This window comes from Pygocentrus nattereri, chromosome 11 (genome assembly GCF_015220715.1).
Source record: "Pygocentrus nattereri isolate fPygNat1 chromosome 11, fPygNat1.pri, whole genome shotgun sequence".
NCBI classification, from domain to species: domain Eukaryota; kingdom Metazoa; phylum Chordata; class Actinopteri; order Characiformes; family Serrasalmidae; genus Pygocentrus; species Pygocentrus nattereri.
Genome location: NC_051221.1, coordinates 41,653,513 through 41,680,192, shown reverse-complemented (window position 1 = coordinate 41,680,192; position 26,680 = coordinate 41,653,513). Strand labels below are relative to the sequence as shown.

Here is a 26,680-nt window from a genome sequence, read left to right as displayed (position 1 = left end):
TAGAAACCGTATTAAACCGTTTCATTTATTTATTTCTGTTATTTCATTTACTGCAGTGCAGTGTGTCGTTAGCATTCACCATGTAAAATGAAATAAATTGTATTTATTTATTTATTTATTTTTAATGTGCTGGGCTGTGAATGTGAGAAAAGACAGTAACATTACATTTTGGCCTGTTTCTCGTCACAGAGAACTCCCGTAAACACGTCTTTAAGAAACTTTTCCACTGGTGGTGTTTTCACTGGCAGGTTGACTCAACCTCAAATTTGAAGTTATTTCTATGGCTTATTTCACAGAAGCCAAAAAAAGGCTTATGAGGGAGCGAACAGTCCGTAAATATGACTGACATGGTGCATTCAGGATAGACCGAAATCAACAAGGAATGCTGGTTAAAAAAAACACACACACATATATATATATATATATCAACTAATCCTGTCTGAATAGGCCTTTAGAAGCTGATAAAGTTGCCATTAAAACCTTCTTTGCTGCATATCTTAGTCATAAAGCCTAGACATAAAGTAATATCAATATTTAGGAAATCATACAGCATATCCCTGCTGTTGGAAGAAAACCTTGTATCTCCATTTTGGTCGTTTTTCAGTTTTTGACATAATTTAAAAGTACCTGTTGTTCGTTACATTGTCTGTAAATTTCATGAACAATGAACCAGAACAAACGGCCCAAAATGACTTGGCAAAAATTCTGGTTCCATTGACTTACATTAAAAGTAGAGTAGGTTTTTCACTTCTCCTGTAAAGTTACCATTTTGGAGATCCAAGGTTTTCTTGTAATGGTGGTGGTGCATTTGCCACAAATAGACAGTAAGTGCAAGGACCAAATGTTTTTCTTACAAACTGACTGCCCAGACACACGCTTATTTTGGTGCTTTTGCTTTCTCACCAGGATTTTTATTTTTAGCAGAATCGCATTTTATTTGTGCTTGGTATCTTTGTAACCATGGCAACCATAGCTCAAGTTCAGAAATTCCCGATGAGCAATCAGCGACTTGGCTGACTTGCCAAAAAGTCACTGCCGGCATATCCATGGGGTTCTCGTTTTTGTCGCTGGAACTGCCACAGTTTCATCAAGTAAGCGAAACAAAAATCACTGTGTAAGCATTTCCTATAACGGTGATGCAGTTTTGTTGTGACACTGTTTCACAGGCTAGTAGTTAATGATGGGGGAGCTATTCAGCTGCACACCGGCTTTCTTTTTAAGCAGCTGGACGGTGTAGTGGATTCACCCTTTACACAGTGATGCACACAGCTTGCAGTGGTACATTCCATTAGTTCTAATTCCATTGTCAAGTGATATGTGATGTGATCCAATCTGTTTATCACAGTGACAATCAGAGATATGATTCACCCGGCAGCCCTAGTGATGTCAGTGATTTTCAATAGAATAAAAACAAAATCAGTTAAAAGCACAGTGTCACTGGCTAGAAGCTTCAGATTATTTTGGAAGAATGGAGCAAAAACCACATTAAAGTAAGAAAAAAGTTTTTTGTTGTTTAAAAAGGTTTTTGTCTGGTTTGATTCCTTTTGGTGTCAGTTTAAGGGAAGCAGAAGAGAAAAACACTCAGAAGTTTGTAATTCTATCATTTCCTCCCAAGACTAGTCAGGGGTGTCCGTGTTGGTCCTTCAGCTGTGCTTAAGTGTCACCACTGTCACAACATTAAAGACTTGATTTTAAACAGCTCATCTTCAGTGTCAGAAAAGGCGTGTTTGTGTTTTCTGCCTCAAATCCAGGTGTTGATGCAGATGTCGTCTCATGATCTCTCACTGTTATCTATCTGTTTTAAAGTATCTGGCCGAAGAGCCACAAGACCTCTCATTCTGTAAACAGCCCCTCTTCCTCGTGTCACTGGGCTGGGTGATGGACTGCTGTGAGGTCAGAGGTCATGAGAGCGGTCAGTGTGTGGACACTCGTTAGTGGAGTCTGAGTGAGAGCGATGCACTCAGGGCTGCGCAGCGCTTCCACACTACACGTATTTAATTGAGTCGTAAAGCTGCTTCACTGCTCGTCCACAGCTGTTCATCCTGCCCTCTGGTCACCACAGGCCTTGTGCTGTGACCGACACTCCTCTTCCTCTCGTTTTTGCTTCCTCTCCCTTTCTCTCTTTCTCGTCATCTATTCATCAAATTATGCTGACTAATTTTTTTAATTTTGCCATTGAAATAATATCAACTAACATAGATATTTAACGTCTTAAAGAACCCACATGCTGCGTTTATTACACTGCTGTCTTTGTTTTTACGCACAAGAATTAAACGGGCTGTTTAAAGACGGATATATCGCTGCTGTCGGAGCAAAACTTGTATCTCTGGTTTTTCAGTTTTTAACATAATTTGAAAATGCCCGGTTCCCTTTACATTGTTCGTGAATTTCGTGATGAATGGACCGACTGAAATGGCCCAAAATGACTTGGAAAAATGTCTGGTTCCCTTGACTTCCATTAAAAGGCGGCTTTTTTTTTCCCTTCTCCTGTAAAGTTGCCATTCTGGAGATGAGAGGTTTTGTTCGGACAACAACGTTATGCAAATTAGCTCTGTTCTCATCGTCCTGTATTGTAGCTCATTCAAGAAGTAGTCCAGGCTGAAACCCTCTTTATAACATCAGCATGAATGGGTGGCGCTAAAGCTGGGGAGCTGACTATGAACTGGGGAGTGAATAGAATGCTTTGAAATTTCGACAGTATCTTTACATTACACTTTACGTTAATGTTTAATCTCATGAAGCGCAAAATTTGAGTCTAATTTGCAAAATGACTCGTTTATTTCTCTCACTCTCTCTCTTTAAATCTCTCGATCTCTTCGTAATCCCCCCCCCCCCCCACTCCCCCCCCCCTTCTCTGTCTCTCAGCCTCTTTCTCCCTCTTTGTGTTGACTCTGCTCTGTCTCTCAGACAGGTATGACACACATCTGTAGCAGTGACCTTTCAGAGTGTCACTCTGTATTTTGATGATAATACTCTCTCAGTTCTGTCTCGGTGTCGTTCGCTCTCCCCACAGCTTCACAAACAATTAGCTGTCAGTCTGCACCCAAGCGGCCGCCGCGACAACAGGCACAGGGTTTCACCGCTGACAGCCTATTGATTTCCCACATACCTTCCTCCTCACACTGCTCCCTGTCCTACACACACACACACACACAAACCTATTGTTTTCCCCCCTCTTCATAATAAAAAGTTCAGGCTACAAGTGGATCTGACTTTGTCTTGTCTCTTTTTTCCTTTCTGACATTTCTTCAAGACATTCAGCTTACGCTCCCTTTCCCTCTCACCCTCCCTTTTTCTCCCGCCCTCTCTCTCTCGCTCTCACTCGCTCTCTCCTTAACGCTTAAGGCCTGGGGCGGATGCAGAGATTCAGTTGTTGCCACATTGTCAGAAATGTCTTAAAATTTCACTTGAACTGTACAAATCACTTATTCTCATTTTTTATGAACTATGAATGCAGAAAGGATGTTCTGGTGTTCTGACTACGTTCAATATTTAAGTGTCCGTAAGAGTCAGAGCACAGATATATCTGGTGAACTGGAGGGAATAAAAAAATGGCTTTTCACCTGATATTATTGTATTGTAATTGGTGCACTAGGGCTGCCAACCTAAAAAAAAAATATTAGCACCAAGAAAAGTTTAAGCTGTTTATTTGAATACATATCTCTATTTAAATATAACCAAGGGAAATGTGTTGGATGCTGTGCTTAGGTAAGAGAGACTGCCCCTTCAGATGAGCTAAGGAGCCAACGCCAGAGCAGCATATGATTACTTGCGAGTTTATTTGTTTTATTGTTGTTGATATGCCAGCATACTAGTTTCTCTGGTGCTGTTCGTTGTTTTTGGTTTTAGCAAACACAACTTGAGTAGTTAGCCTAGTCCTGGAATCCAAGAATCCTGTTCTTAACGATACGTCCTTGGCGGAGCCCTCACATTGCCACACTTTGCAGCAAATTCTGATATACTTAAGCGCAAATATGAGCAAAACTAGTATTTGTAGGATTGTAGGCCTTATGTTCTGATGCAGTTATCCATAAGCATCCTTAGTGTAGGTTCTGATTTCTTGGGGTGTGTGTGTGTGTGTGTGTGTGTGGTAAACTGTTCTTGCTTTTACAGTGAATTAAGAAAGCCTACATTGTGTATTTATTTAATTTGGTTGTTTTATAAGACTAAATTTGTATAGAATTGGTGACCGAGTTCTAGTGTACACCTTGAGTTTGTGTGTCTTTAAAGAAAGTCCAAAAAATGACATACATTAGGCAGAGTTTACTGACATCTGTCAAGTCAAGAGTCAAGAGGCTTTTATTGTTATTCCGTCTATGTGCAGGTACACAGTGGAGTGAAATAAGGTTCCTCCAGGAACGTCACGGTGCAACAAGGAACAAACAGTACGAAGAGCGGCCGTGTAGACAGAGTGTGCAAACAAAACAAACTAGAAACAATAAATCTGATAAATTAAACAGACTTTAGACACAGTGAACAGACAGGACAGTGCAGCACCGACACAGCACTCATTCTGGACATGAGGTCTTGGAATAAGGTGCAGAGATATTAACCTGCTGTGATCTGAGAGTCACGCAGTCAGACGACAGACAAACACAGCAGTTATTGAGGTAGAAAAACCAGAGTAAAACAGTGAAAACACAGTGTAGCAGCAATGATCCAGATAGTGCAGGTAGAGCATCAAAAGAGGTGTGTGTGTGTGTGGAGTGTGTGGAGTGTGTGCATGGGGGGTAGGGGTTAGCTCAGTCCTTGTGAGGTTTAAAAACCTGACTGCTTGAGGAAAAAAGCTGTTGCAGAGTCTGGCAGTGACGGCACGGATGCTCTGGTACCTTCTGCCAGACGGCAGCAGTGAGTAAAGGGATGGATGGGGTTGTCCACAATGCAGATGGCTTTCCGGATACAACGTGTGGTGTAGATGTCCACGATGGAGGGGAGAGAGACCCCGATGATCTTCTCAGCTGTCCTCACTATACGCTGTAGGGTCTTGCGGTCTGAGGCGGTGCAATTCCCAAACCAGGCCATGATGCAGCTGCTCAGGATGCTCTCCACAGTCCCCCTGTAGAACATGGTGAGGATGGCAGGGGGAAGATGAGCCTTCTTCAGTCTCCGCAGGAAGTGGAGGCGCTGCTGGGCTCTCTTGGCTATGGAGTTGGTGTTGAGGGACCAGGTGAGGTTCTCTGTGATGTGGACACCAAGGAACTTGGTGCTCCTGACGGTTTCCACAGCAGAGCCAGTGAAGTTCGGTGGGGGGTGGTCACCTCGCACTCATCGGACGTCAACAACCATCTCCTTAGTTTTATCTACATTCAGAGACAGGATGTTGGCTCTGCACCAGTCCGTTAGCCGCTGCACCTCCTCTCTGTACGCTGACTTGTCGATCTGTCATAGTTGGGTCTGCATTTCCATGAATTCTTTTGGTCCAGTATTCCTGATGAACAAGTTTGCAATGGTCCATAGAGGGCATATAGAGGGAGGTGTGGGCACATGCCAATGTCTGCCATGTCTCCTAAGATTCACTATATGACCAAAAGTATATGAACTGCCCTCTACATGATTGAGTTCTTGTGTAACCCGAATGCTTAGTGCCATCAGTAAAGTTTGGTGGAGGAGGGATAATGACCTGAGGCTGTTTTTCAGGGTTTGTACTCAGCTACTTAGTTCCAGTGAAAGGTGAAGTTACTGCTAAAGCATACAAAGACATTTTAGACAGTTATATGCTTCCAGCTTTGTGGCAGCAGTCTGGGGAAGAACCCTTCCTGTTCCAGAAAGTGTGTAAACTGAGGTCCATAAGACATGGTTTGACCTCGGAGCCAGAGAACACTTTTGAGATTAATTGGAACGTCAGTTGTGAGCCAGGCCTTCTCATCCAACATCAGTGCCTGACCGTACAGCTAGCTCTATGGAAAAGACTTGAAATGAAAGAATGAAATGGTCAAACTGTAAAAAAAAAATAATAATTAATACATTGATATATTTTAATTACTCCTCAGTTTTCATATCCCTGTGAAAGTTTCATATCTTTATTTTTTTGTTCTCCTGTGGAGAAGAAAGGGATACAGTAATACAGATGCAGTAATATATATATATATATATATATATATATATATATATATACTGCTCAAAAAAAATTAAGGGAACACTTGAATAACACAATATAACTAAAAGTAAATCAAACTTCTGTGAAATCAAACTGTCCACTTAGGAAGCAACACTGACTGACAATCAGTTTCACAGCTGTTGTGCAAATGGAACAGACAACAGGTGGAAATTATTGGCGATTAGCAAGACGCACTCAATAAAGGAGTGGTTCTGCAGGTTGGACCACAGACCACTTCTCAGTACCTTTCTGCTTTCTGGCTGATGTTTTGGTCACTTTTGAATGTTGGTGGTCTTTCACACTCGTGGTAGCAGGAGACGGACTCTACAACCCACACGAGTGGCTCAGGTAGTGCAGCTCATCCAGGATGGCACATCAATGCGAGCTGTGGCAAGAAGGTTTGCTGTGTCTGTCAGCGTAGTGTCCAGAGGCTGGAGGCGCTACCAGGAGACAGGCCAGTACACCAGGAGACGTGGAGGACGCCGTAGGAGGGCAACAACCCAGCAGTAGGACCGCTACCTCTGCCTTTGTGCAAGGAGGAACAGGAGGAGCTGCCAGAGCCCTGCAAAATGACCTGCAGCAGACCACAAATGTGCATGTGTCTGCACAAACGGTTAGAAACCGACTCCATGAGGATGGTATGAGGGCCTGATGTCCACAGATGGGGGTTGTGCTCACAGCCCAACACCATGCAGGACGCTTGGCATTTGCCAGAGAACACCAGGATTGGCAAATTCCCCACTGGCGCCCTGTGATCTTCACAGATGAAAGCAGGTTCACACTGAGCACATGTGACAGACGTGACAGAGTCTGGAGACGCCGTGGAGAGCGATCTGCTGCCTGCAACATCCTTCAGCATGACAGGTTTGGCAGTGGGTCAGTAATGGTGTGGGGTGGCATTTCTTTGGAGGGGCGCTCAGCCCTCCATGTGCTCACCAGAGGTAGCCTGACTGTCATTAGGTACTGAGATGAGATCCTCAGACCCCTTGTGAGACCATATGCCGGTGCGGTTGGCCCTGGGTTCCTCCTAATGCAGGACAATGCTAGACCTCATGTGGCTGTGGAGTGTGTCAGCAGTTCCTGCAAGATGAAGGCATTGAAGGTATGGACCGGCCCGCCCGTTCCCCAGACCTGAATCCGATTGAGCACATCGGGGACATCATGTCTCGCTCCATCCACCAACGCCACGTTGCACCACAGACTGTCCAGGAGTTGGTGGATGCTTTAGTCCAGGTCTGGGAGGAGATCCCTCAGGAGACCATCCGCCACCTCATCAGGAGCTGCCCAGGCGTTGTAGGGAGGTCATACAGGCACGTGGAGGCCACACACAACACTGAGCCTCATTTTGACTTGTTTTAAAGACATCACATCAAAGTTGGATCAGCCTGTCGTGTGTTTTTCCACTTTAAATTTGTAATTAAATATATATAATATTGTTTTTTAAGTAAACGGTTTAAGTGAAGTAGAGAACGTAGAATGAGCTGAATTGGCAGCAGGATAAAGAGTCCTTGCGTGACTTTGCACAGTTGCTGTTTTCACAAGAACTTCTCTCCTGGAAATCCGTTGGACCCGTTTACCGTAACTGAGTTACTCGCTTACAGGATCGCTAGATAATGCCGGAGGGTAAGCTGCTGACGGCCAGAATATGCTGCTTTACTTTATTGCTCATCAGTGCCCAGAGCATTAGACCACTGACTGGCCAGGTACCCATTTGCTTTTGATCTCTACTTAAATATTGTCAGTGTTAAAGGGGAATTCATGCATTATTCAGCTTTTTGTTTTTTGTGTTCGTTTTGGTGCAAACAAAGTCATTCAGAGTGTTTAATATGAAATGGTTCGTTGCAGAGAAACCCACAGGTTTTGTTACAGTGGTAATGTCCACCAAACAAATATAACCATTTTATTTACTGTCTAAAACCACCAGTGAACCTACAGTGTGTTTTCTGGGTTTTATGTTATGTTGAGAAAAGTGAAATAGAGTAAGGAAAAACAGATTTTCCAGATAACACTCTGCATTCCCCTCCCTGCCACGAATGGTTCAAAATGTTTTTGTTTAGTTTCCGTTTAGTTTCCATCGTAACAGTTTAATTAAGTGGTTAATTATTGTGAAAAATAGAAATTTCTGCTGTATAGTGTGATATTGTATGATGATAATCAGCCCAAGCCTAAAGGAGAGTTGCCACACTCTGTGTGTGTGTGTGTGTGTGTGTGTGTGTGTGTGTGTGTGTGTGTGTGTGTGTGTGTAGAGCAGTCGTGGAGCAGTCAGGCTGAAGCTTAATGCAGTGAAGTGAGGAAATGGATGCTTTTATCAGACTTTTCCAGAGCTTCCATCTACAATGCTCCAGCTATCGCACTCATTCACTTAGCAGAGCTGCAGACGTGTTTTTTTTCCTTTATAAATATGAAGTGAAATGAGAAGTTTGTTGGACAGTCTTTCTACTGCCCATTGTTGAGGTGTGTGTGTGGTGGTGTTTTCGGACAGAACACTCCCACATGTGTCTCACTGATTAACTCTGTGTGTGTGTCTGTCTGTCTGTCTGTCTGTCTGTCTGTGTATATGTGAATGTTCCTGTGTGTGTGTGTGTGTGTGTGTGCGTGCGTGTCTGTGTATATGTGAATGTTCCCTTATGTGTGTGTGTATTCTGGTCTGTGTGTGCTTGTTCCTGTGTGGGTGTCTGTGTATGTGTATATATGTGTGTGTGTTTGTGTGTATGTATATATGTGTGTGTGTGTGTGTGTGTGTATGTATATATGTGAGTGTGTGTGTGTGTGTGTGTGTGTGTGTGTGTATATATATTGTGTGTGTGTGTGTGTGTGTGTGTGTGTGTGTGTATATATATTGTGTGTGTGTGTGTGTGTGTGTGTGCGTGCTGATGGTGATTATAGTGGTAGAGTGCTACATCAGTGTTAATGATGATTACTGTGCAGGCTGAAGGAACACTGCAGGCAGCCAGCCACCTCTGACCAGCCTGAGCCTCGACTGGAGGTCATCTCTAATCTCTATAGTAACAACTCAGCAGCACTCTGTGAGCACTCTTTCTTTCTCTCTCTCCTGCTTTCTGTTTTTATCCTTTCTTCTCATTTTTTCTTTGTTTCTGTCTTTTAAATTCCTTTTTTCCTTTCTGCCTTCTCAATCTTCTTCTTCTTAATCTCAGCTTTCTTTCTTTTTCTTTTCTGTTTTTATTCTTCTCATTTTTTCTTTATTTCTATCTTTTTAAATGTCTTTTTTTTTCCTTTCTGTCTTGCTTAATTTACTTTTTTGTCTTTTTAGTCTTTTTTCTTTGTAGTTATCTTTATCTATTTTTTTTTTGCTTTATCTCACTCTCCCTTCGTCTCTCTCTTCTCTTCTCTTCTCTTCTCTTCTCTTCTCTTCTCTCTCTCTCTCTCTCTCTCTCTCTCTCTCTCTCTCTCTCTCTCTCTCTCTCTCTCTCTCTCGTTCTATTCAGATGCACTGCAATCAGGGTTGTTCTGAGTGGACTGTCGAGTGTCCAGCCACTCAGACTTTCACTGTGTAAAAATCATCAATTGGCTTCATTAGTGCACATGGTGACTCAGCTTTACAGAAAATCTTCATTGTATCATTAACTGCACTGTCAAACTCTGCCATCATGGGATAATGTGCATTTATGTGTTTTTAATATCGGTTTTTGCTGTGTGTAGGTGTAGGCAGTCTCTGGCTGTAAATATCCGTGTATTTAGTTCCATATACTTTCAGACATTGTAATTGTCAAATGACATGAATATCAAGCAAAGTTCATTCTTCCGGTCACCCACGCGCACTTTCCCACATCAGCCGTGCGCTCGGCACTGCTCTCCCAGCGTTTGTTCATTGTGTGTGTTTTAGTGTAGATTAGCGGTTTGCCTGCTTCTGTCACATGAGCTAGCATTAGCGATTAGCACACCCCTGCCAGGCTTAAGCAACAAAACCCCCTGAAAAACGGAGCTCGTCAGTTTTGCTTCACTGCAAAGAGATCTCAGTCAGTTGGATGTTCGCTGCCACATGGCTCTGTTTTCCATGTATGGTTGAAACTTGTGTAAAAGTCTGAAGTGTTGGTGTTTCTGGTGTATCTGCTTTTTGAATGGCGTTGACTCATGAGCACATGAGCGTGAAGACAAGTCAATTCCACTTCTCTCTCTTCTTTTGAGCGAACAGTTTTTAAAAGGAAATGAAACACACATTGCATTTGATGCTTTCACTGAGCATGAAGGTTTATATTTGCATATTTTTAACGGTTTTCTACTGGAATGTGTTATAGCATATCGCTGCTCCCGGAAGAAAACCTTGTATGGTAACTTTAAATGGTAACTTTACAGGAGAAGGAAAAAACCTACTTCACTTTCAATGCAAGTCAATGGAACCAGAATTTTTCCCATGTCATTTTGGGTCATTTCTTTTAGGCCATTCATCATAAAATTTACAAACAATGTAAAGAGTAACAGACACTTTCAGATTATGGCAAAAACTGAAAAATGCCAAAAATGGAGATACAAGGTTTTTCTTCTGACAGCAACGATATATTAAAATATATTGTGTACACTCATTTACTATGTTGTATTGTTCAGGGCTGCTGACTGCACCTTAAAAAGCAGTACGTTCAGTTCCGTCTTCACTGTGTGTTGTTGATTCACTTGCTTAAAACCAAAATCGTGAAATACCGGGCAATGCTGCGCTCTGATTGGTTGAACAGTGTGTAGTGTTGTGTGATGCCTACAAACTCTGAAGTGAGTAGCTGCAACCAGGTCATTCCTCTCTGTCTTCTCAAAGACTAACGGAGATTAACAGTGATTCTGTTTACATCTTGCAGTAAAATCTTTTATGTCTGGATCGCATCTTCATAAACTTTTGCTGGATTCTTACATTTTACACTTTTCACTGAAAATTTGCCTCCAGTGTGGCAACACGGCCACTTTCAAGTGAAATCTGAACAAGATTTGACCGCCAAAACTGCATATTGATTGAGAGGCCCAGTTAAAGCGACGCTACGATGTCCAGATTAGGTCACCACATATACATACATACATACATACATACATACATACATACATACATACATACACACACACACACACACACACACACACACACACACACACACACACACACACACACACACACACACGACTAGTTTACTAAGCATTGAAACGTGTTTTAGTGGTCAAACTGCTGAAAGTAAATTACAACAGTTACATGTAGTTAAATGTGGCTCATGCTTTGCTGTCATGTTTCTTTTTCTTTTGTTCTTTCTTTCCTTCTTATTTTCATTTATTTAGTTGTTTTTTTGTTTTTTCCTGTTCTCTTTCTCTTTTCCATTTTTCTTTCTTTCTGTCTTTCATTTTTCTCGTTTCATCTCTCTTTCGCTCTATCTCTCGTTTGCCTCTCTCTCCCTCTCTTTGTCTCTATCCAGATGCACTGTAGTCAGGGTTTTTCATTTGAGTAGTTCTTTCTTTCTTGCTTTCTTTCATTCTTTATTTCATTCTTTCCTTCTTTGCAGAAGTGACGTCTATGGTAATTGGTGGCCTCATGTTATTGTCATGCATTAGCAGTTGCTCCCTCCTGTGAACATCCCGACTGCGTGCTCCTACATCATTAATATCTGTGAATTGATGTTGACAGGTAAGGGGTTGATGAGTAAGGGCTCAATTTTCCTGATAGAGCACCTGTTCCTTCCAGCTCACTTGTAGGGTGCTTTATGTTAACCCTTCGGTTTCTAGAGGTATAACTGTTGTTTTGCTGCGCTGTTTAAATGCAGCTGCATAATTACATGTTTAATTGCTTATTTAGTTATACATTTGAATTGTACTCTCATTCAATTTACGTTCTGTGTCAAACGGGTCAAGCCTTCGACACCTTTATTCCGTTTACTGTCAAACGGTGAACAACAACAGAGAAAAGGACTCAACAGGGCCTTGATGAAATTTAAATTTCTCCACTTGTTACAGTGAACCACAGTGAGAATCAGCTCCTGTGAAATTTCACCATGCCTTCATGTTGTTTACATGTCAATCTTGGAGAAAAATAAATGTTCCATGCCTCGCAGCGTTATGCTCTGTGGTGACATGCAAACATGAAGGTGTTGCCATGGTGATGGCGTCTCTGGCAAAAACTGAGAATTTTCAATGGAGAGCTTTAGCAGCGCCAATCGATTTATTTAAGGTATGGGGGGGGGGGGGGGGGGGGGGGGGTTGGGGGGCAGAGGACATTCTATGCTCTTATTTTCGATTTGTGTAATATTGGGTGCGTCTTGATTTCAACAGTGAGACGTTTAGTGCAAGTGTCTAAAAATCTGCATCTGGTGTATCAACCACCGCAGTCAAACTCTTGATGGAACGTTGTGCACTGTTTTGCACTGTTTTGCACTGTTTTGCACTGTTGTGCACTGTTGTCCACTGTTGTGAACTGTTGTACACTGTTGTACACTGTTGTCCACTGTTGTGCACTGTTTTATACCATTGTCCACTGTTGTACAGTGTTGTGAACTGTTGTGAACTGTTGTCCACTGTTGTGCACTGTTTTGTACTGTTGTCCACTGTTGTGCACTGCTTTGCACTGTTTTATACTGTTGTACACTGTTGTCCACTGTTGTCCACTGTTTTGTACTGTTGTCCACTGTTGTGCACTGTTGTCCACTGTTGTGAACTGTTGTGCACTGTTGTCCACTGTTGTGCATTGTTGTGCACTGCTGTCTCTAGCGCTGGCAGAGTTTTTAGTCTGCTCCAAAGAAAACAGTGGAATGTCCGGCTTGCTGTAGATCACCTGCTGCCTGTGTGTAAACACAGCTTTATGGCCAGCAAATACATCTGAGGATTAAACCAGTGCAGAGACCTCTGAGATGAATCAAGGGTACAGCTGGGTAGAAACTTCTTCTTTAAAAGAAAACAGGAATGTCAATGCTAGATGGTGCTGACTTCTCTCCTCCCTCTCTAAACTGGTCCTCCTGCCAGATTAGCTCTTATTGAGTCACTGTTGTTGTTTTTCTTGTTAAGTCTGGCTGCCGAGAGTGTCACGCTATTGCAGTGGTGACTGATAGCTGATGTCAGAAATGGCCTTTCTCGCCCCAGGTGCTCTTGCAGACAATGATTTGCTTAAAAAGATCTCTCATGTTCTCAGTTCAGGCACGCGTTCTCGGAATAGTTTGAAATCCATTTGTTTTTGATAATTACAGTACTGTGGAGTGGAATGCAATACAGGTTCTGGACTGTAACTGTGTGTTATATTTAACACTAACTTGTCCCCCAAACTAATACTAATAACCTCTCGTTATCCATACACACCAATCGGGCATAAAATAATGACCACCTCCTTGTTTCTCTGCTCATTGTCCGTTTTATCCGCTCCACTGATTATATAGGTGCACTTTGTATTCCTACAACTACAGGCTACAGCAGCACGGCTGTGTCTGATCCACTCAGACCAGCGCAACACAGACTCGCACACCACCACCACGTCAGATTTACTGCAGTGCTGGGAGTGATCCACCACCCAAACGGTACCTGCTCTGTGAGGGTCCATGGGGGTCCTGACCACTGAAGAACAGGGTAACAGAGTATCAGAGAAACAGATGGACTACAGTCTGTAACTGTAGAACTACACAGTGCAGCTCTGATAAAATGGACAGTAATACAGAAACAAGGATGTGGTCACAATGTTATGCCTGATCAGCGTATGACACAGTTAAGGCGGCGCAGAGCTGAGATGGTCATTTTCCATAATCATGATATAGCTGAATCAGGCATGTCAGTTACTGTAAACATCTACTCTCTTTTCTGTATGTGGTGCACAATTAATATCAGAATCTTATTGCTATCGTCATATTAGGTGTTTAAATTTGTCTGATCTGGCGTTTGTCTGAACACGTTTGCTGACCCCTTTCCAAAAGTCCAGTCTTTACAGTTACCACCCGGTACTTGCTTCAGTTAATCAATCCTTCATTACCTTAAACCCGTAGCTGCTGATAGAATTGAACAAATCTGTGCAGTGACCGGTGTGCAGTGAGAAGTCAGGACCCACGGCTGAGTTTAAGATTAAGTGACCCTTATTAGTCCCACAATGGGGAAATTTCACCTCCGCATTTAACCCATCCGTGAAGTGAAACACCACATACACACTAGTGAGCACACACACACTAGGGGGCAGTGAGCACACTTGCCTGGAGCGGTGGGCAGCCCGATCCGGGGAGCAGTTGGGGGTTAGGTGTCTTGCTCAAGGACACCTCAGTCATGTGCTGTCGGCTCTGGGGATCGAACCGGCGACCTTCCGGTCACGAGGCTGGTTCCCTAACCTCCAGCCCATGACTGCCCCTGCTCTAACAGTTGTTCTAACAGTTCCTTTCTAACCATATTAACTTTTTTCGTTTTATTGTATTTTTATTGTATGTTTCATTGTTTTTATTGTACTATTACGCAGCGATTTCACTGGCGAAGCGCGTACTGCTAAAAGACGTTGTGCGAGACTTTTTCACAGTATAGAATCTGTATGTGTGCATGTACATGCATATATGTTAATTTTTCCATTTTCAACGTTATCAGTGAATATTAAAACCCCTGATATCTTTTGTTGATTTGATCTTGGGGCGGTCTCGGGCAGGGATTAGGGAACCAGCCTCGTGACCGGAAGGTTGCCGGCTCGGTCCCCTCAGCCGTCAGTCCGTGACTGAAGTGCCCTTGAGCAAGGCACCTAACCACCAACTGCTCCCCAGGCGCCGTGGATAGGGCAAGTGTGCTCACTGCCCCCTAGTGTGTGTGTTTGCTAGCATGCATGTATGTGGGTGTTCAACTGCACGGATGCGTTAAATGCGGGGGTCTAATTCCTCTGTGCACAGCCGCAGTTGGGTAATGGTTCTGAATTCAATTCATTTAGTTTGTTTATTTATTTTTGCCAGCTGTTAGTAGATTCTTACATCTCTCTCTCTTTTAGACATACACAGTCACACGACTGTCTGAGGATTGAGTGTGTTAAGAGACACACACGCGCTGTCACATGGCCTGGCTGATATGGGGTGTTTGTGAAGGGAACAAGAACAGGAGAATGAATTTGAGAGATAAGAAAGAAGGAGCAAACGGAGGAGGGGGGAATGAGAGCAAGAGGCTGTAACTCCTCTCAGGATGATGAAATGAGTGTGTCATCGCGTGTGTGCGTTTGAGTGTGCGTGTGTGTGTGTGTGTGTGTGTTGTTTTTTTTTCTATCAGTTATGTGTGTCATACAAGTCTTTGTCATTCTGCAGTAGGATGGGGAACCACAAGAGCGATACACGTTCTACCTGCTGTTAACAATATGATCAGATGAAATACTCGCTTCACACACAAGCTCAGAACACATTTCACCCCCTAACCATCAGTCAATATGCATTAGTGAAAAGCTTCACATACCAGCAGAACACTCTTGGTCATCTAAAGGAGCTAAAAGTGATTTTTTTTTTTTTTTTTTTTAATTTAGGGATCAAAGTCTTGGGTCATATGAAGGGCTATAAATCATTGTCCATCATCATTAATTAAATATCAGTTACCAGGGCCAGCTGATCTGAGGAAAACGGCCCATTGTGAATTTTATGACTAGTATTGCAATTGCATTTTAAAAATGATCGTTTTCTATAGATTAATCAAATCCCCCCGGAATGAATACATGAATACATTGACCATTTTGAGTCATATGGGAACCACTGTACTGGGAGTTACTCAGTATTTACCCTGAGCTGGGGGCACCTTGAGGTTCTTAGACCCTTGTACTGACGGCCTAATTGCTTCTGACCGGTGGGTGAGTTTTGAGTCTTTTAGAGCAAAGCACTGTAATCACTGTTAGTCAGCATGGTCAGCATGGTCATTGAGCTGTTGTGCTTAGACAGCCAGTCTGCAGTGCTTGTAGTCTTCTAGTGTCTCAGCAACCATGTTGTGGTCAAGAGCATACCTCTGAATAGAGAGAGAGTTGGCAGCTAATCAGTGGACACCTCAAAGTGTGAGAAACGAATCTTTTTGACGAGTGATTCATTATTATCCCTGAGTCACAGTTACAGTCAAAGTTCCTGATGTGCTTCACATCTAAAAACAAGGGCAGGCTCTGATGAAATCCCTGTAACTCCCTGTTACTCTGTTTGTGTTTCATGAGGAGAGTTTAATGTTGCTCAGCCTAACTTGTTTAGTGGCTGTTGATGAGGTTGGTAGCAGTGCTGCTGCCTCAGTTATTGGCCTTTCCTAAAGAAGCTTATCTGAAGCATCAGTGTAGCGGTCTGCTACCTGACCAAAGCCCAATGGGGCCATACAGACCTTTGGAAGTTCCTCAGGCCCAGGTTAAGCTTGTTTGTGTGCTAATATGGGACTTTGTGTTTATTTGAAGATTATGCATAAGCATCTTGCTCATATTTTTCCTCCTACTTGCTGTTTCTAGTATAGTCTAGTATGTGTTAGAAGTGAGCACAGGTATTCGTTGTTTCATCACATTTAGAGAAAACATCCACCAACAATTCAGTGAAACAGCTTTAACAGAACTGTAAAACATTCACGCTGTGCATTTGTGAGTAAGAATATTTAGAAAGCTTGGAAAAGCGCTCTATTATGATCTCTATTGTTATCTCTATTATGATTTCTATTATCATCTCTCATACTTCTTAGTCTTCTTCCACACTTTCCTGTGATTAATACAGCCCGAACCGCTTAACGTACAGACTCCGTTCAAACTGCGTTTCGAAGGTCTCGGCGCTGTGACTTGTGCTCTGTATGTTTGGAGTCGATTGGATTGGTAGTTTTTAATAAAATTAAGTTTACTAATTAAAAACCTTCCATAAGAATGAACGGCGGAAAGTTCAGAACTTCAGATTCTAACTGACATCGATGACGTCACAGCAGGGCACCCAGTCTCACAGACACAGCTGATCACGCAGGGAATCTGCTTTAAAATCCTTGAACTTTCACCTAGAAACTCTGTTTCAGTTTTAAATGGTAGAGAAACTTGTCCTTTCTGAAACCTCAGAATATCTCATCACTTTATCAATTAGCTTTAGAGTTATGAGCATTCGTTTGGCACTAGGCCCAGAAAACTGCCCCATTCACTCCCATGTAAATTTCTCAAAATCAGAATCTGCTTATTTCAGGATTTTCTCTGTTTAACTCGTCATAACTCAGACATTTTCTTCTCAATACACACAACACTACGCCAAAATAAGCCTCAAGGGGTCTCATCTCACACCATCTATCCGGTCAAGTCAAGTCAAGTCAAGTCAAGTCAAGTCAAGTCAAGTCAAGTCAAGTCAAGTCAAGTCAAGTCGTAGCACTTTTTACAACGGATGTTGTCACAAAGCAGCTTTACAGAATTTCGGAAAAGACAAAGTTTCAACAGGAGTGTAAGAATGTACAGAAACCCCCCAGTGGGCAAGCCAGGGGCAACAGTGGCAAGGAGAACCTCCCTCAGAACTGAGGAAGAAACCTTGGGAGGAACCAGGCTCACCAGGGGGGACCCATCCTCCTCTGGCCAAACTACCTACAAGTGATTATACTACTAATATTAATAGCAGTAATATTGGTATTAGGAATAACTAGGAGTCTATGAGAACATCAGCGTAGGGTGGGCAGCTCATCCAGGGCAGCTGGTCTGAAGTGGGTAGCAGGAGGGCTCAGCAGTCAGTCGTCCTTTCTTCCTTTTTCCTGATTAACCTAAATATCCACTCGTGAGCTGTTAAGAATGCCCAGATTTAACATGAATGCATGTCTCTAATACATTTACAACAAAAGCTTTTATTAAGGTTTTATTAATCTGCCTGCTATTGACCAAGTTGAACGAGGCCTTAGTAATTGCGAGCTGTGAAAAATTACAAATGAGTTAGGAACACCTTCACTGTAGAAACAGTGTGACCCAGTTGTTAGAACAGATGAAAAGCACGCGGCTTATATACAGTATAGAGCTTGCAATAGTACTTTGAGCTATGTTGTTTTTTTCCATCCAGCTACCAAGTGCATAGCAACAAAGCAAAGGACTACAGAACGGTGTGTGTGATGATTCTTCTCCGTTAGTGCACGCCAGCAGGTTCGGGTTTCAGATTTAGCAGTACCAGTTAGACCTCGTGGATATGGGTTGGGTTGAGTCCCATGTTGACCTCTAATTCAGTGCAAATGAACCCATCAATTCAGCACTAAAAGTAAAGAGCAGGCTCACTTCTACAGCTCCATACTGTATCAAATTACCATCACAGAGCCAGGAGGGCACAATGGGAACCAGAGGTGTGGTCTCTTCCTTCAAGTTCATGAGTTTAGTGGGCTACAGTAATCTGCACACGCACACACAGAGAGAGAGAGAGAGAGAGAGAGAGAGAGAGAGAGAGAGAGACAGCGACAGAGAGAGAGAGAGAGAGAGAGACACAGCGACAGAGAGAGAGTGAGAGAGAGAGAGAGAGAGACACAGCGACAGAGAGAGAGTGAGAGAGAGAGAGAGAGAGACACAGCGACAGAGAGAGAGAGAGAGACAGAGCGAGACACAGCGACAGAGTGAGAGAGAGACAGAGTGAGAGAGAGACAGTGAGACACAGAGACAGAGAGAGAGAGAGAGAGAGACACAGAGAGAGAGAGAGAGAGACAGAGAGTGAGACACAGCGACAGAGAGAGAGAGAGCGAGCGAGCAAATCTGACCATATTTCCAAATTACCAAGATTTACAGCACAAAGCCGTTTACACACTAAATAGGTGATACACTTTTAGCTGCAGCAGATTTGTACAGTATTAATGCTTAGAGCTATAATTTGGAATATTTTTCATGTGGAAACAGTTTTATATCATCTCAGTAATGCTTGTAATATAAGGGTTATGGCCTGCGGCTGGCTGTAGAATAGGTAGGCCGTTTACAGTGTGTTTACAGGCCGTTGCACGTCTCGCTCTCCGGAAATATTCGTTAATCCCCCCATAATCCACCCATTTCCTTCTCTAAAGACAAGGTGGCGTTCAAGCTGTAGTACCAGGTACTTGGCCCACAATAGGGCTGTGTGTGCATGCATGTGAATATTGGAACTCTCAGATTAGTTGTCAGCAAAGGTTTGAACGCCCTCAGTCAAATGACGTATCGGTATGTAGTAGTTAACGTGTCGTCTGCAGAGAACCATTTTCTGTTTTGCAGATTTTAGTGCACAGTTTGCTGAGTTTCCCATTCTTGGAAAAAAATCGAACCCAAAACATTATAATGTGTCCCGTCCCCCTCCCGTGTTCTCTGTAGAGGATGTTAGTCTTTCACATAGAAAGTCAACAAAGTGTTATTTTATTGTATATTATCAAAAACACTGATTGTAAACTTCTAAGATATACTGTAAACTTTACTGTGTTCTGTGCTTCATTATTGACATACCACACAAGTCTGACAGAAGCGTCTGGTGTTCAGATGTGGAATATTTCTGCAGTTGTTTTGTGTATTTTGTCCCTGCTTGTGGCGTCTGGCTCTCCACCTGCGGCAGAACTGGCTGAAGTTTGTGATTTGTGTGCGTGACCAGAGCATCTCCATGTAATAACGTAGGGATGCACAGTGTTGTAGTTGTAGTCATTATACAACAGTTAGCTCCGGCCACGCAAGCTGATTGGTTGAGAAGCGTTCTGACTGTACCGTTATTACACCATCACTCCGCTAAGACGCAGTTGCTAAGCAACTAGTTTTGACGACGCTCAAGCCAAACGTCTTGTTTTGTGCACAAACAGAAAATGGATGCTTTTTAGGATCACGTTTGACCGACAGCCGATTTGGTCAGACTCTGAAGGTGAGACTACGCTAAATTCCCAAACTGTCTTTACTGCCGAGCAGCTGTTCAGTCGTCAGCTGTGGCAGAAGAACATCTAAACAGCCTGGAATCAGCCAGAAATGAAGAGAAAGGCGTTCGCCCAACCCCGTAGTCTGATCTTCAGAATCTGACCCAATCAGACTGAGCCATAAAACTGCTGCAATAAAAATCAACACAGCTGCTCCACGGTGATGTCAGTTTGGGAATGTAGAGTAAGGAGCAGGAGAACGAACTGCCGGCTGTGCAGCGAGTTAGTGGACTTGTTACTGTGACGTAGTAACGAGCTGCTTGTGAAGGAGCTATAATTTGGTGGAAGGAACTTCTGACATTTTAAAACAATTTATTAATTTCTTACTTTATTTTAACTGTTGTAGAACACTCGGTCATGTTATCTCGTATAACACACTCCCTCTCGTGTTCTATTGCTTAATTATCATAATATCTCGGAGGGCTGCGACATGCAAATTAGCCCTCACAGAGTTTTTTGTTTTTACATTGTTCACAGTGTTTTCATGTGATTCAACAAATGTAAATATAATAATAAATAATGCAGGTCAGTCTGTAGCCACATCACCTTATTAATTCACGGATATCTTTAGTATATATTGCAAAGTCTACCAGAGTTATAATATGTAGCAATAATGTTCTGATATCCATAATATGCAGTCTTCTGATAAGCCGTGTGTGTGTGTGTGTGTGTGTGTGTGTGTGTGTGTGTGTGTGTGTGTGTGTTTGAGACTCTGTTACTGAGCGCAGACGAGATACAGTAAAGCGCGTTGTGCGTTTCCTTATGCACATCAGCCCACAGGCATCTACGCCTTGTCTAATTAAACCCCAGTGTAATTGATTAAATACAGTATACAGTGGATGAGGCCGCTGGTTGCGCATTTAAGTGCGAGCAATTAAGAATCACGTCAAGCAGAAAGGATGTGTTATCGCCACAGCAGTCCCTCTAGCTCCCTGAGGGAAGGCAGAGAGCAATGGAAAGGAGTAAGAGTGATGAAAAGAGAGAGAAGAGGCGATGGATTGAAGACATCTCGTCTCTTTTGTGCCTCTGTGATAAGTTCTCGTGCTTTTACAAGTCCCTTTTCTCTGATGTGAGCTATCTAACTCAGCCTTATGTCCAAAATTCAGCAGGGCTGTCGCTGTCGATTATTTCACTAAACGAGTAGTCTCGGTACCAGAATTCCACACGGATGTCCATTGACGGGACATTTTAACTTTGGAATTGAATCAACTAGAATGTGATTGGGTCAGATGGCTCCTATCGCTTCCAATCAGATCCATTGTGAAGGTTATTCTGCCTGTACAGCTGCACAGAGAATCCGTCCTTAAGAGTCTCTATTGCATCGGGTTAGCTGAGGTGAACCACTGCTGTTCAAAAGTTTGGAATCGCTGTCTTCACGGATATGAAATCAGTTTGGTGCCACTTTAGGATAAGACCACCCTTACAGATGGTTTATGAATGGTTTAAAATGAGTTTATCAATGGTTATTAAGTAGGTCACCTTAAAAATCATTAATAAGCAGTTATAACGCATTCATAAAAGGTATATAACTTGTGTTATAACTGCTTATTAATGATTTTTAAGTGTTTATGGCCTAATTAATTACCATTAATGAACTAAATTTAAATAATTCATAAACCTTTTGATAAGGTAGTCTTATTTTAAAGTGGTACCACCCGTTTTGTTGCAGGTACTTGTGTAAAATGATTCTGTGATGATGCCACTACCCTACAACTTTATATATTTCAGCTGATTAGGAGGAAGCTGTAAATGAATGCAGTAGGATGGTAAGCAGCACTGCATTAAGTATCTATAAAGAATTGACATCCAGAATATCTTGAGTTTGAACAGTTGTGATCGTCTTGAGGCAGAAAATGTATAAATATATAATTACAGTATAACATTGATCATTTAATAAGTTATTGCTGTTCTTAAAAAACCTAAGATAAAATCGTTTCTGGTGTTTGGCTCATCGCATGTGTTAATTCTCAGTGCTGTTTAACACTGTGAAGTGTTTGTTGATGATAAAAGAAGTAGCATTACTGCCTGAATGTTTAGGTCTCAAATTGCATTGTGCAAATGAAGATATGATGACAACAATACATAATTCACTTACGTGCTCAGAAGATATTCTCAGTTCTCTTTGAAGACTCTTACAGTGCGCTCACAATCAGGGTCATCCACTTGGGGAAAGGGCTCCAAAACACAACCTATTTAGCATGTTTTAGAATCTATTTAGAATCTATTTTTGCATATCTATAATAGTAATTTATTCTATATACTGTAATGTTGCACTATGTCTATTTATTGCACACTTGCAGCGATGGCTGTCCACCGTTTTCCTGAAGTTTCACCTTTCCTGTGATCCGTAGCCGAGCCGTTTTTTAGACTGTTGACTGTTGAAATAGTGGCTTTTGCTTTTATTTACTTTTTTTAACCTCTTATGCTCCAGGGTATATTTTGGTTTGTCTGTCTGAATTTACATAACCGAATCATAAGGCAAATTATTCAGTAATTGTCAATTTTTTTTTATTAATTTAATTTAATTCAAATTTATTTATTTATTTATTTATTTTTGGTCAATGTTCCCCTCAAATGAATAGAACATGTGTTTTATGATCATACACGTATTGCCATGTTCTCATAGACTCCTAGTTATTCCTAATACCAATATTACTGCTATTAATATTAGTAGTATAATAACTCTGTAGGTAGTCTGGCCAGAGGAGGACGGGTCCCCCCTGGTGAGCCTGGTTCCTCCCAAGGTTTCTCCCTCAGTTCTGAGGGAGTTTTTCCCTGCCACTGTTGCCCCTGGCTTGCCCCCCGGGGGGGTTTCTGTACATTCTTACAGTCCTGTTGAAACTTTGTCTTTTCCAAAATTCTGTAAAGCTGCTTTGTGACAACATCCGTTGTAAAAAGCGCTACAAATAAATTTGATTTGATTTGATTTGCCATATGCTTACAATTTACTGCTGAAAGCCAAAAAATCTCAGACGCTCTTTGTGTTATATTATAAAAGTAATGTTTACAGAGCAGATCACTGAAGAGACGCCGTCTGTTTACAGTTTATAGCCCAGATTTGGGGAAAAACGGGTCAGTTCAGTAGACAGAAAAGGTCAGTTGTGAGTTCAGCGTCTTCTATTATAAAGTTTAAAAATCACATCACCCGTTTATTTATAACATTAAAAAAAAAAAAAAAAAAAAAAAAAAAGCTTTAGTAATTGTAAGCATCAAGAGACGGGGCGCAATGGAGACACAGAGCAGGTAGATAACATGAAACACTGGCCTAACTTTCGCTCTGTCGTCATAGCGTCTTTTCCGACAGTGTTGACCAGTGGATACCAGCCCTCCTCGTGGAGGTCTGCCCTCCTGCATTTTTCAGCTTCGCTCTAAATCTGAAACATCTTCTGTTAATCAAGGAGTTCTGAAGGCAATAAATGGGTCTAATTCTGTTAGGGTTGTTAGGGTTGGGGATGGAGTCTGCAGATAAGTCGTTCTCGAGGCACAGTTACCTGTGAGGCAACAGAATGGAAAAGGCTTTGTGAGCTGGTACAGCAAACAGAGACTTTTTTTAACAAAAACTGAGATGGAGCCAGTCAGAGAGTCAGCCAAGATAAATATCAGGTGTGGGCAACGCTCAATGAAAGTGTAGTGGTTGAGACAGTGGGTTGCACATGAATTGCATGGTTGGGAAAGTCCTGCAGCCAAGCAGCAGCTGTCTAGTGGAAGGCAGGGATAAACTCACTCAGATATCTTATTTTGCTGTGTATCCTATTTTTATGAGAAACATATGCCCTCTTTGGAGGATGTTTGGTTTAAAGCTGCATGCCTGGTTCCTTTCCTTCTTCTTTGGCGTAGAATGAAACATTTCATTTCATTTATTCATTTACGCCATTTGGCTGACGCTCTTATCCAGAGCAACTTAGTTTTTGATCATTTTACAGAGGTAGGCCAAGGTGGTGTTAGGAGTCTTGCCCAAGGACTCTTACCAGTATAGTGTAGGGTGCTTACCCAGGTGGGGATTGAACCCCAGGCTACAGTGTAGAAGGCGGGCACACCGGGCACAGGCAGTGTTCACAGTCGTGCTGGTGTTTGAAGCGCTGTGCTCATCAATTCAGATGCGGCACTCAACAGCGACACGTCAAGCTCATGATGATGTCCGTTCCAAAGGTGAGGTGACATCGCAGCACCCAGTGGGTTTTCAGGAGAATCGTGAATATGAATCTAGACGGCATCACCCAGAATTCAAGGCTAGTGATCAAGTAATGTCGTGGTTATTGAGCCGTGCATATAAATGGGTGTACCGATCAGGCTGTTTCGTGCCTAAGAGAGCAGAGCGAGAATTTTAAATATGCATTGTGAATTAGGAAAATGAACCAACAGAGTTGTTGACCTTAGAAACTGAAAGTACGTCAACACTGAATCCATTAATTGTGCTGTTTTTGAGTCACTTTTTATGTGAAATGGGCAAAAATGAACTCATGTTCAGCCAAAGACGATTCCATTCCAGGGAAATTACAGCATTTACAGAAAATTAAATAAATTCCTCTGAAATGTTTGTTTTGTTCAGTCAGCTATTGAATGTTACGTTTAGTGAAGAAATACATAGTCTGCTCAATTTGATTTGAGTGGAAATGTGTGGCTTTATTGAATTAGGATATTTTTTTAATGGACTCATTGCAGATTCATCGAGAGGCTGAATTGTAATGCATATTTTTTTCTCTCTATAGTGAAGTTTGAGTAATAGTGAGAAGCCTGCACTACAGTCTGGTTCACTGGTTCATCCATTCAGGCCTGTCTCTCATGCCTCTCCCCTTCACTCTGAAATCCTGTTGAGCTGAACCTGCAGCGCCGGTCTGCTCTCTCGTTCTTACACAGGACCTCATTTAGCTGCTCTGAAAGTGGTGTAGAAGTAGAAGGAGGGAGGGGTGGGCTTGTAATAGTTGAGTGGAGTGGCCGTGTTGTCTTTCACCCTTACCAGAGAGCACAATCACCTCAGTACATGCACACAAAGGCCGCCTTGTTCAGCCTGTGCTGAGCTGTGCCTGCCCCTCTTTCTTTCTTTGTGTCCCACCAGCTCACTCTTTCGCTTAAGCATCGTGCTTCAGAATCTGCCTGAGCAAAGTTTGAGCTGTTTCCACTCAGTCCAGATATGGACTCATAGCGGCTCGCGAATGTCCTTCTATTTGTTTTGTCCACTGTATTATCACTGTAGTCCAAACTGCGGCTTTAAAGCTCTTTAGTCTGATTATGTTTGAACTTCATAAGGCAGTGAACCTGTACTGATGCTCATTAGAGGTGGATGGGAATGGATTGTGTGTATTTTAAGTGTGATTTTGAAGGATTTGTACTTCTGAGTATTTGGACAAAATATAACCAGTGGTGGACAGTAACTAAGTAAACATAATTCATTAAGTTTTTCCATTACTGGGCGACTTTCTCCTTTCACTCCACTACATTTCAGAGTCTAATATCCGACTTTTTCCTCCTACATTTTGAGAAATCTGTGGTTCCTTTTGGTTTCTGTGTGTATGAAAACGTCACATGTCAAAACGAAAGAAGCGCAAAGCCAGAGCACCAATCAGGGCCCAGCGGTCACTTTGTTTAGAGCTGGTTTTGACCTGTTGGTCATACCGACCCAGTGCAGCACGCGGTTCAACGTCAGCGCAGCAGCGTAAAACTTTGGGAGAGTCTGTTCAACATAAATGATGAACTAACCTAACTTTGTGTAAATAGAGCTCAATATAGAAATATGTCCACATATGCAGTCGAGACTGACGCGGCTTTTTTCTGAATTTCTACAAACACCATTTCATTTTATAGTAAATGAGTTTGGGCTGGTTTATGTTTATGAACAGACGCCTACAGATCAACATAGTAAAGGAGCTCATCTGTGATCCTGAGTTTAAAGCCAGTTTTTATTCAACTTAAACTTGGAACTAAGTTGTAAATAAATCTGAAACTGAAACTTTGCTTGTGTGTAAAAAGTGATTTCAGAGCCACTCGGTTCTCCCTGATGGAAACTGTTTACCTTCAGTGTTTTGTGCTTCTGATCATTTTAATAGACGTCAGCGTCACTAATTAATGACGTTCTATTAAAAGACTGGTTTACCAAGAGAGACGCTGGAGGACTTTCACCTGAAATGAGTTCATGAAGCCAGTCTGGTTATAAAAATGATAACAGGACATCAGAGCCAGAATTAATCTTTTAGTACTTTTACTTTATACTTAAGTACATTTGAGGGTAAATACTTTAGTACTTTTATTCAAGTTGAGGTCTTATCTGTATTGGCACTGATGTTCGCGCTTAAGTGCAGAAATTGCAGTATTGCAATCCCCAGTTCCTTTAGAGGTGCCTTTTAAACCTGTCTTTAAAATGATCCCAGTCATAGAAACTCTTCGGTTCGTTTTGAAGAAGAGTCAGGAGACTGCAGCTTCGGCATTGGCTGGAGTTTATTTCCACATACAGAGTATGGATACAGTGTGGTCAGTCAACAGTCCATCAGCAGGATCAGGAGTCTTATTCACGTGCATGCAGATGATCATGCCCGGGCGCAGCTTGGTCATCGGTGCGTCACCAGCCTGGTCTGGTCAGCAGTCCATTCTAGTCTGGTCAGCAGTCCAGTCTGCCAAGAATAATTTGGAAGGACCTTATAAACATTGAAAACTAAGGGGGGGCGAAGGAGGGGGAAAGGGAGGGATAAGGAGGGGTTGTAGAAGGAGAATATGAGTAGAGATGGGCGGAGGGGGGGGGGTGATTATCACCTTAAGGTCGTGAGACAAAGGGTCATTTCAATACAAACAAAAGTGATCAGGCAAGGTGAGAGTGCAGCCAGT

General features: G+C 42.3%; 1 protein-coding gene across 3 annotated transcripts in view; it reads left to right on the top strand.

Annotated features, from left to right (window-relative positions):
- The window catches only part of plxnb2a (plexin b2a), a 193,163-nt gene that overhangs the window by 93,435 nt on the left and 73,048 nt on the right, over positions 1–26,680 (top strand). For 2 of the 3 annotated variants that reach the window (XM_037542659.1, XM_037542660.1), the window contains exon 1: positions 11,687–11,711. The exons of the other annotated variant lie outside the window; for it this stretch is intronic. In XM_037542659.1, coding sequence (XP_037398556.1) covers positions 11,702–11,711 — 10 coding nt within the window. In that variant the 5' untranslated portion in view covers positions 11,687–11,701. Of the gene's footprint in view, positions 1–11,686; positions 11,712–26,680 lie in introns of those variants that run through there. 3 annotated transcript variants of the gene reach the window in all.